Genomic DNA, 10,711 nt, shown 5'->3' with positions numbered 1-10,711 from the left:
GTACGAGAATTTATTGGTGCAAGTTCGAGAATCGAAACTGGATCATGTTGAAACTCTATTCAAAGGACTGAAGATGAATGAAGATTAAAACAATTTTTTTTATCATAACCGATTCATGGATGTTGTGAATGAAGTTGAAGCTCTTGGAATGCACTTTGAAGAGAAGAGACTGGCGAGAAAGATGCTTAAAAGTCTCACAAAAAATTCCAGGCCCAAGGTGATTATGCTCGATGAACCACCAAAGCTGAGAATATGACATTGGATGAACTGTATGGTACATTGGTGAGCTATGAAATGAACTATCTCGAAGATGAAGCACCCAAAAGTGTGACTCTGAATGCTGAAGACTTGGAGATGATAGAGTCTGATGAAGAAATGGCACTGCTGAGCCGTAAACTTTCTCGTATGATTAGTGAGAAACGAGCTGCCAAGCTGAAGTTTGGGAAGTTTCATAACAGAAATAGCTATCAGGATGAGGTACATCCAGTTCTCAATGAAAGTACTCTGAGCATAAACCAACTACATACAACAAGACAAAAAAACGAATTGATGGTGAATTTAAGAAGAGTTTGTGGTGTCTGCAAAACCAGAGATAGTTCAAGAACCTACCTGTTAATGGATGTGGTGGTGTTGGACATATTAAATCTGAGTGCCCAACGGTAAAGAAAAGGGAGAAAAGAGCATATCAAGCTACCTGAAGTGACAATGAAGATGGTGAATCTGCTGGTGGTGATGAACATACTGAAAATCATGAAGTTGTTGCATTTATGGCAAATGCTGATGAATCCAGTGATGAAAATGAAGAATCCAGTTCTAAAACTACTGATGAGTCAAGGAAACTCGATGTTGATGAGCTGACTGAAGCTTATGAAGAGATGGTATTCGAACAAAAGAAAGATGTGAAAAATAAAGAACTTCTTGATACCATTTATCGTTTAGAGGATCAAAATGAGAAACTTGAAGATGAACTTGAGAAGTTGATGAAGATTACTTATGATAAATCTTCTGAATCAGAGAGGTTGAATTCTGAGAATCTGAAGTTGAAGGATGAAAATGATAGGCTTCGGAAAGGAAAAGAAAAATTAGATGAAGTCCTTTCAATTGGTAAACCATTTGGTGATCACAAAGGATTAGGTTTCTGTGAATCATCTCAAAGTAAACCAACTACATTTGTGCGCGGTGGTCTAGTTACAGATGTCAAACTCCCAAAGAAGAAATCAAAAAAAGTCTAGAAACAAAATTCAAGGAAGAGCAGAAGCAGAAACAGAAACAGAACCGCAGAAGAATTCAGGATGATAATTCAAAGTTATCACAACCTACTGACTGCAAGTACTGCATGTATCCTGGTTATTCGGCTGTGAAGTGCTTAAAGCTGGCAAAAGATGTTGTCAATGGAAGACACATTCAAATGGCCTACTAAAGGTTTGAAACATAACATAAAAGTCAAATTGGTGTGGATGCCTAAGGAAACTCATAAACAGCTGGAGTGCAATGTAATCTTGTCAAGTCAAGAGTCTACCTGAGCTGATCGATGGTACTTTGATAGTGGTTGCTCAAGGCACATAACTAACCAAAAGGGAATTCTGAAGAATTTTATTGAAGACCGAAGTGGAGAAGTCATCTTTGGAGATTGAGCAAAAGGAAAGATCAATGGCTATGGTGTTCTTGAAAAAGAAGGGATTCCAAGATTGTCAAAAGTCTATTTCGTAGAAGGACTGAGTATGAATCTGATCAGTATAAGTCAATTGTGTGATGACAATCTGCATGTGAAGTTCACTATGGATTCATGTGAAGTTTATGATACTGCACAGAAATGTGTGATGATTGGAGTTCGATCAAAGAACAATTGTTACTTGCTGGAATATCCTCAAATGGAAGCATTGATATTGAAAGATGATGAATCTATGCTGTGGCACACCAGATTGAGTCATGTCAATCCACAAAATCTGTTGAGGATTAGAAAAATTGGAGCTATCAGAGGATTACCCAAATTTTCGAAGATTCCAAGTACTAATTGTGGTGACTGTGCAAAACCAAAACAGAAGAGAGCTGTGCATTCCTCATTGGAACAACGTTTCAGCAGCAATTGTCTAGAGCTGCTGCATATGGATCTCATGGGTCCAGTTGATATCTGCAGTCTTGGAGGAAAGAAGTACATCTTGGTCTGTGTGGATGACTTTTCCAGATATACATAGGTCAATTTCTTACGTGAGAAAAGTGATGCTTTTGATGCTTTTGAAAAACTAGGTACAAGACTCATGAATGAGAAGAAGTCGAAGATTGATAGATTGAGAACAGATCATGGAAAGGAATTTGAAAATCAAAGATTTGCTGGTTTTTGCAATGGATTGGGAATCAAGCATGAATTTTTTGCCCCAAAGACTCCACAACAGAACGAAGTAGTGGAGAGGAAGAATCAAACTCTATCGGAAATGGCTAGATCGATTATGCATGCCAAAGGAGTTTCCAAATATTTGTGGGCTGAAGCTATTAACACGGCTTGCTATGTGATTAATCGAGTTTATCTCAGACCTCATATAGAGAAGACAGCCTATGAAATATGGACAGGAAAAAAACCAAATGTTTCTTACTTTCACACCTTCGGGTGTAAGTGTTATATAATGAAGGACAGGGATCAACTTCATAAGTTTGATACTCGCTCAGATGAAGGTATATTCTTGGGATACTCTCTGAACTCGAGAGCTTATCGAGTATTCAACAATCGTACCAAGAAGGTGATGGAATCCATGAATGTGATATTCGATGATACCATTTCTAAGAAGAAATCTATACATTCAAATGATGATAATGATGAAACTGCACCTGTTAAGGTGACTTAGAACTCTCCAGATGTTCAGAACATTCCCCAAATTCAGAATGATTTGCCCCAGACAGGTGACAATATTGCTACATAAAGTTCTATCAGATTTGATTAGTCAGAACCAGAATGTTCAACGGATGTAACAACAACCAATCAACAACCTTCTGAAACTAAATCTGATGCAGAAGTGAGAAGATATGGTTCCAGAGTTTCACACAACCATCCAATTGATGCAGTTATTGGTGATCCAATGGGTGGTCGACTGACTTGAGGTAAACAGATTGATTTCAAGAATCTGTCTAGTATGAATTGCTTTATTTCCACAGTTGAGCCAAAGATAGTAGACGATGCTCTCAAGGATGAATACTGGATCAATGCAATGTAAGATGAGCTAAACCAGTTCACAAGAAACCGAGTATGGTATCTGGTTGAAAGACCAACTAATGTGAATGTCATTGGAACTAAGTGGATCTTCAAGAACAAGTGAGATGGAAAAGGAAACGTTACCAGAAGAAATAAGGCAAGGTTAGTTGCACAGGGGTACACACATATTGAAGGTGCTGACTACGATGAAACATTCGCTCTTGTTGCTCGTATTGAAGCAGTGAGATTGCTGGTGTCTGTTGCGTGTTCCTTGGGATTTACTCTTTACCAGATGGACGTCAAGACAACATTTTTAAATGGATGGATTAAAGAAGAGATCTATATAGAACAACCAAAGGAATTTGAGGATCCTTTCCATCCAGATCATGTTTACAGGTTGCGGAAAGCTTTGTATGGATTAAAGCAAGCACCCAGAGCGTGGTACGAAAGGTTGTCCAATTATCTACTGGAGAATGAATATGTTTGAGGATCAACTGATAAGATGATGCTCATCAAGTTGAAAGGAAAATATTTGATGATTGCACAGGTGTATGTTGATGATATTGTGTTCTATTCGACTGCAGAATCCCTGAAGAATGAATTTGTAAAATTCATGGAAGCTGAATTCGAAATGAGCATGATAGGTCAGCTTAATTACTTTCTGGGATTGCATGTTAAACAACTTGCTAATGGTGTTTTTCTGAGTCAGAAAAAGTATGCTCAGAACATGGTTGAGAAGTTTGGACTTCGAGATTCAAAAAGAGTTAGAACTCCTTTAGGACAACAAGATAAATTGTCGAAGATGATGATGGAAAGACAGTTGATCAGAAACTGTATAGGAGCATAATTGGGAGTCTCCTTTACTTGACTGCTAGTCGTCCAAACATCTCTTTCAGTGTTGGTGTATGTGCAAGATTCCAATCCACACCTAAGGAATCACATCTGAAGGCTGCAAAGAGAATTCTCAGATATGTCAAAGGAACTGCAGAACTTGGATTATGGTATTTGAACAGGTCAGGTCTTGATCTTATTGGGTTCACATATTCAGATTGGGCTGACTGTTGTGATGATAGGAAGAGCACAACAAGTGGATGTTTTTATATTGGAGATAATATTGTGAATTGGTGTTCGAAGAAGCAAAATTCTATTTCTTTGTCCACTGCCGAGGCTGAATACATAGCTGCTGGAAGTTGTTGTGCTCAATTGCTGTGGATTCGACAAATGCTGCATGATTATGGGATTGGTCAAGATTCGCTCACTCTGTTTTGTGACAATACAAGCGCCATCAATATCTCCAAGAACCCGTTCAACATGGAAGAACAAAGCACATCGACATACGATACCATTTTATTCGAGACTTGGTGGAAAATAGAGTGTGTGATTTGAAGCATATTGGAACTAATGATCAAAAGGCTGATATTCTCACGAAAGCACTGGATGCAGATTAATTCGAGAAGCTACGAAGGGATTTAGGTATGTGCTCAAGCCCTCCTTGATGCTGCATGCATGGATGAATAAATAAATATCTCCAATTTATTTTATTTCTTGATTATTTGGGTGGAAATTGGAGATTGTATATTATAAGAAAAATGGAATTTTGAAAATATCAAAAAAAATGAGGACCTTTTGGTAAATGAAGATAATTTGAACAAGGGATATTATTGGTATTCTGAGAATGGTTTTTTAAAACCCCAAAAAGTTGATTTGACGGATCTGCGTCGCAGTTTTGGCTGTCATCACAGCCTTATGGGAATTGACGATTTAGAGGGGAGTAGAATTCATAATTCAAACAGTTCCTTCGTCTCCCTCATCTCTTGAGAATTCATATATCGATAGGAGTAGTGGTGATAATAATCACACACTCTCTCTCAATATTCTCTCTACTCTTCTCTCTTGCGAGTTGCTCTCTGAGAAATCAATGGCTTGAACACGGTTTGGTGGGGAAACAAGGACAGGCAGAGAAATCGTTTGTGGTCGTGGTCGTGGACAAGGACGGAACCAAGGACGTGGGCGTCGTGGTGGGAGAGTCAGTTTTTCTCCTTTTCCCACTGAACCTCCCTCTCCCATGGTTGTTGAGGAACCACTCCTTGAGATTCCAACAACGCCTGAAGGAAGTGTGGAAGTACAGGTTGCAGTTACTGATATTGTGACTCCTTACTCTCCTAGAGATCATATCGATGAAGCTGAGAAGACTGTTCAAAAAACCCTCGAAGAAACGCAAGTTGGCGGCCCTGAGGATGACATTTCTGGAGAACCTGAGACTAATCACAATGAGGAAGAAGATGTGGGAAATGAGCAAGAGGTTGCTGAACCTGAAACCCGTAATGTTGATGAAGAGTCCTTGGTGCATTCTAAAGAAGCCCCTGAATCTGAAGAACAGAGGACTGAAGCAGTTGTTCCTCCCATTCATCTTGAGGAACCAGCCATTGAACTTGAAGGTGCCACTGTTGACCCTCCTCATTCTCCTTCCGATGAAAGTCTCAATACGATCATTGACAGAACCGTTGATAAACTCTTCTCTGAGAGAATGGAACATGAAAACGTTGTTGTCATGCCGTTATCACATGAAGCGAGACCAAGGACTGATGATTCAGACAATGCTCATCTTGCCCAACTGAAAAACCGACATGCCAAAAGACAGAGTAAGAAAATGAAGGCTTCTGCTGGTTCTTCTGGTCCCTCAAGAAAAAGAAGCAAGCAAGTGACTTCAAAGAAGAGACACAAGTCAAAGAAATCCAAAGGTAATGGATGCAACCCACTTTGACGACGCTGCAGAATTGTTTGAATATGATATTCTGGAAAATCGCAAGCTTGTCCCGGAGGCTCGTTTCATTGATCCGATTCACAAAGATGTTGGTTTTCTTGCATTCCTAAGGATGAAAGGTCTGCGCCATTGAGCAGTGTCGCTCAAATGATATTGTCCAAAGTTGGTCAGAGAATTCTATGCCAATCTTTCTCAGGATGTTTTGGATGAAGAAAGCCCTTGGTTCCACAAAGCCTTTGTTCGTGGAAAGGTGATTGAGCTTAGCCCCCAGGTGATCAATAATTTGTTGAAGCTCCCGAATGACAATCCAGAAGAATTTCCTTCCGCCCTGCTTAGAGAATCAAAAGGCGAGATTGCATTGCGGTTGTCTGCATGGAAGTCCGATGACTTCGGTTGAACGGGCTTGGCTGCCACAGAACTGACAATGAAGTATCAATGCCTCTTTCACTTCTGTGGGATGAATGTTCTCCCCACAAGTAACGGGACGAACATTGGCTACGACATGGGTAAATTACTCATTTGCATTGATAAATTCTGCGCTGACATCAATTTTGGTTTTGTTATTCTGTCCAAAATGGTGAAGTATGCTCGTGGGAAGTCGTTTGACAAGACCAACCTCCCGTACCCTGCCCTTATCACCCTGTTGTTGAAAGAGAATAGCATTCTGCCGTAGCCCTCGGAAGACACCATTTAAACCAGTTTCTTCAAGCCCCGCTCGAACTTACAGAAACTTTTTAATGACTTCAAAGAGCCCATTCCAATTGATCCTTCAAGACAGCTTCTGGAAGCACGTCGGTTGCTTCTGGAAGTGCTGTAGTAACAAGTCTCAATTCGTTCAACCTTATGAGAACATAGGAAAAAGATCATTCGTGCTCTCCACCTTCACCCCAAGTTTGCATCCGGTCCTGAAGAGGACGACATCCCAGACTTTCTATAGCTTCCCAGCCTTTTTTGGCATATGCTCCACGCAAGGGGGAGAGATACAGGAGAGATGGGGGAATGCTGCATCACCGGAGAAAGGGGGAGTTGATTCTGCATGCCTGTTGCCATTATTGTGTGTCTGCTACTGCTGATTGAAAATGGGAAACATCTGTTGTTTTTTACTCTGTGATTGTTGGAACTTTGGTTGTCTTAAATTTCTGATTTGTATAGGCTGTCTGTAGCCTTATTTTTGATTGCTGGCCTGTAACGTAACTTTAACTTGTTTTTTATTATGGGATTAATTTCCTAAATGTGGGAGATCATCTCCTGCATTGTGTGTGTGGTCACATATGCCAAAAAGGGGGAGATTGTTAAGTTGATAAAAACTCCAACATCTATTTTTGGCATATTGACAAAACCTCTTTCTATTGTTGTGGTCGTTGATTTCCAAAAAACACAACACTGGACTCAGCTGGTGCAGTCCAATCAAGCAGCCCTTTTGTCCTTCCTTGAATGGTGGTTGCTCAAGACAAAATGGACACCTTGAATTTGTTCTTTTGTGGTCAGAACTGATTAGATACAACACCATACCTTGTTTGTATCAAAGGGAATTTATTGCATGTCAAAATCATGGCTGTTGTGGTTGCTTAACACAGCTTGAGATTAGTGGGAATGAGAGATAGAGTGGTTTTCAGAGAGTGTGTAGTGAGAGAAATATTGTATCAATCCTCTTAACCTCTTCCCTTCCCATCTCCATGCACTAAGTGAGTGATATACATTATTGTCTTGCCGGAGAAGTTCGTTGGTTGAAGGGAGATCGGAGTTCCGATTAGGGGAACATTCAAAATCTAAGCAGCCCAGCTATGTGTTAGTTGTCAGTACGCGTTTGTGACAATGTATGTCTGTTGAGGGAATTTCCTAGGTAATTAGCTTGTAGTTTGGGTTGAAGAAGGTTTGGGTGTTTTGTTCTTAATCAGCATTGGTTAATGAATCTTTCCTGGATTGGTATCCCTGTAGGATGGTTTATATCCGAACCGGGTGAACAAATAACTTGTCATTTATTACTTTGAAATCCTTGTATTTATTTCATTGACAAGTCATCGTTATAACTGTGATATAATTACGCTTCGGAAGTTGGAACATTTGAATAAGTGTACGAGAATTTATAGGTGTAGCACTTATTCTCAACCCAACATATTGTGTTATTTTTAATTTCTACTATTCAATTTACTTATTCATTCTTTTTTTTTAATATGTATTTTTTAATTAATTTGATTCTGAATATTATATTAAAATATTTATCCCCTAATTTGGTAGATTATATTTAAATTTTGAGTATTTTTATTTAAAATAATACTAGCGGGAAGACCCTACGCACGGTGTCATTAATGAAAAAAATTACTAAATATCATTTATTTCAAAATATATTATTATAGAATATTTTTTATTAATTTTATATTTATTTTCAAATATTTTAATAAGTTTAAGAATCATAATATTTTATAATAAAATAGTAATAATAAAATAAATAACAATGAAATAATTTTTTTAAAAAAAATAATATTATTTAAAATAATTTTAAAAATTTTAAAAATTCAAATGAGTATCTAATCACAAAAATTATGATTTGCTTTATATATTTGGAATAAAATATGTAATATAAATCAAGTTGTGTAAAAACAAAATTATACTTACTAAAATATAATTATATATAATACCATGATTGCAAATAAACATAAAATATAAATATTATATCATTGATAATTACTAAAAAAATATATTTATTATAACATGAAAACTGCATTTTTTTTCTTGCGATGATATTAGTGTTTCTAAAAGAAAATTTAATATACTATATAATTAAAAAAATAAAATATGTATTTAAATAGTTTAAATACTATTTTTTGATAAAATATATAATATGAATTAAATTTGATAGAAAATAAAATTTTATAATGAAAGAAATATTTAAACTATCAATTTATAATTTTGCAAAAAAAAATAAATGAATAATCTATTGTAATATGAAAAAAATTATAATTATTCATATACATAATAATTATTGTAAATTAATCTCCCAATAATATAAAAATTTAATTACAATATTACTACAACAAAATTTGTACTGTTAACATAGAAAAAAAGGAAAAATAATAAAAATAAAAATATCAATTTAATTTACAATTATAATCAATTGAATCTTTGTATATTTTCTTTCTTTTTTTATGTTTTTTCTTCTTTTCGGTATTTTTCCTTTCAATTTGACAATTTTGACGACGATGATAATGGATTATTTTGTCGAATAATTTTAGCATCCAAACATAATCTTGATTGCAGTGAGTACAACATCGTGAAAAAAAAAAAGATTGGAAATAAAAAAAAAATCTAAACAAAATTTAGAAGAATAATCAAGCAAACAAAAGTTCCAATCTATCACTCAAAAAAAAAAAAAAAAGTAGCAACGAATCATTCGGCAAACAACTTCGATGTTTAGACAGTCTCTTCGAATCCCAATTTTTTATCTGCTCTCCATGATGATCTTGTAAATAAATCAAAAAAGACAATATTAGATATAGTGTAAGTGTATCGATGATAATAGTCAATTTTGATCCGATAAAAATATAAAATAATAAATTTTGATCTATCTATTCTCACACTTTAACCGCATTACCCTTTTCCCACTTGCCTTATCTTCTTCTTCTCTGTGGCAGCAAATAATAAATCTATATCTATATATATATATATAAAAGTTTTCTTCCACTAATATTGAAAACTACTAAAAGAGTAAAAAAAAATAAAATAAAATATAGCTTAATATAAATTATAATCAATTCAGAATAATGTTTAATAAAATAATTGTTTAGAAGACAGCCTTTTCATATCTCAACTTTATGCCTGCAAGAAAAAAAATGCAACAAAATAAACAATTTAGAAAATAAGAAAAAAAAAATCTAAAAAATTATTCAATTGAAATTGACCGATATCTTCTCCAACTGTAATAAATATAACATCTTGAAAGAAAACATTAGGCAATATAAATATGTCAACAAATAAGTCAACAATAGACATAAGAGCGACCGAACCCTCCAACTTTATCACTGTGCAGAAAAACAACAACAAAATAAACAATTTAGAAAAATTAAAAAAAAAATCTAAAAATTATAAAAATATATATATAAAAAAATATTAGCAATAAAGAATAATAGCAAAACAACTCAATATTATTAATAAAAAAATTTATAAAAAAAGTATTTGAGATTCCAACTTTACGGCTGCGCACAAAAAACACAAAAAATTAAATAATTCACAAAAAACCAAAAAAAATCTAAAAATTATAAAAATATACATATAAAAAAAATTATCAATGAAGAAGAATATCAAAACAACTCAATATTATCAATAAAAAATATATATATATATATATTATCAATAAAAAAAAAATTATCAAAAAAGTAACAACTCATTATAAATGCATCAATGATAGTAAATTTTAATATTTTTATTCTCACCCTTTGGCCCGCATTATCCTTCCCTTACATGTCTTCTCTTCTTTCTTCTGCTAGCAACAAATGAATGGTGCTCAATGGATTGTTTATATATATATATATATTCAGTTTTCCTCTGCTAATATTGAAACCACCATTCCACTATTTCAAAACCGTATTTTATTTTGATAATTAAAAAATAATAATAAATTGTAAATTTAAGAATAATAAATAAAAAACTGCAATTAAAAAAACCAAAAAAAATCTCAAAATTATGAGATTGCAGTATTATAGAATTTTACAAAAAAAAAAAATGGGGTCACACTTGAGCTCTTTTATATATATATATATTTATAT

At 34.8% G+C, this 10,711-nt stretch overlaps 2 protein-coding genes across 2 annotated transcripts; both read left to right on the top strand.

Annotated features, from left to right (window-relative positions):
- Window positions 1-252: 252 nt before the first annotated feature.
- Window positions 253-1,420, top strand: LOC127255835 (uncharacterized). Its single transcript, XM_051281586.1, has 3 exons — window positions 253-499; window positions 712-1,155; window positions 1,233-1,420. Exons 1-3 carry the CDS (start codon window positions 253-255, stop codon window positions 1,418-1,420), a joined length of 879 nt encoding a protein of 292 aa, XP_051137543.1.
- A 2,266-nt stretch (window positions 1,421-3,686) lies between these two features.
- On the top strand, window positions 3,687-4,570 carry LOC127255834 (uncharacterized mitochondrial protein AtMg00810-like). Its single transcript, XM_051281585.1, has 2 exons — window positions 3,687-4,003; window positions 4,081-4,570. Exons 1-2 carry the CDS (start codon window positions 3,687-3,689, stop codon window positions 4,568-4,570), a joined length of 807 nt encoding a protein of 268 aa, XP_051137542.1.
- Window positions 4,571-10,711: the final 6,141 nt, after the last annotated feature.

This window comes from Andrographis paniculata, unplaced genomic scaffold (genome assembly GCF_009805555.1).
Source record: "Andrographis paniculata isolate CXL003 unplaced genomic scaffold, ASM980555v1 Contig54END, whole genome shotgun sequence".
Lineage (NCBI taxonomy): Eukaryota > Viridiplantae > Streptophyta > Magnoliopsida > Lamiales > Acanthaceae > Andrographis > Andrographis paniculata.
This window is presented reverse-complemented; position numbering and strand designations above follow the sequence as displayed.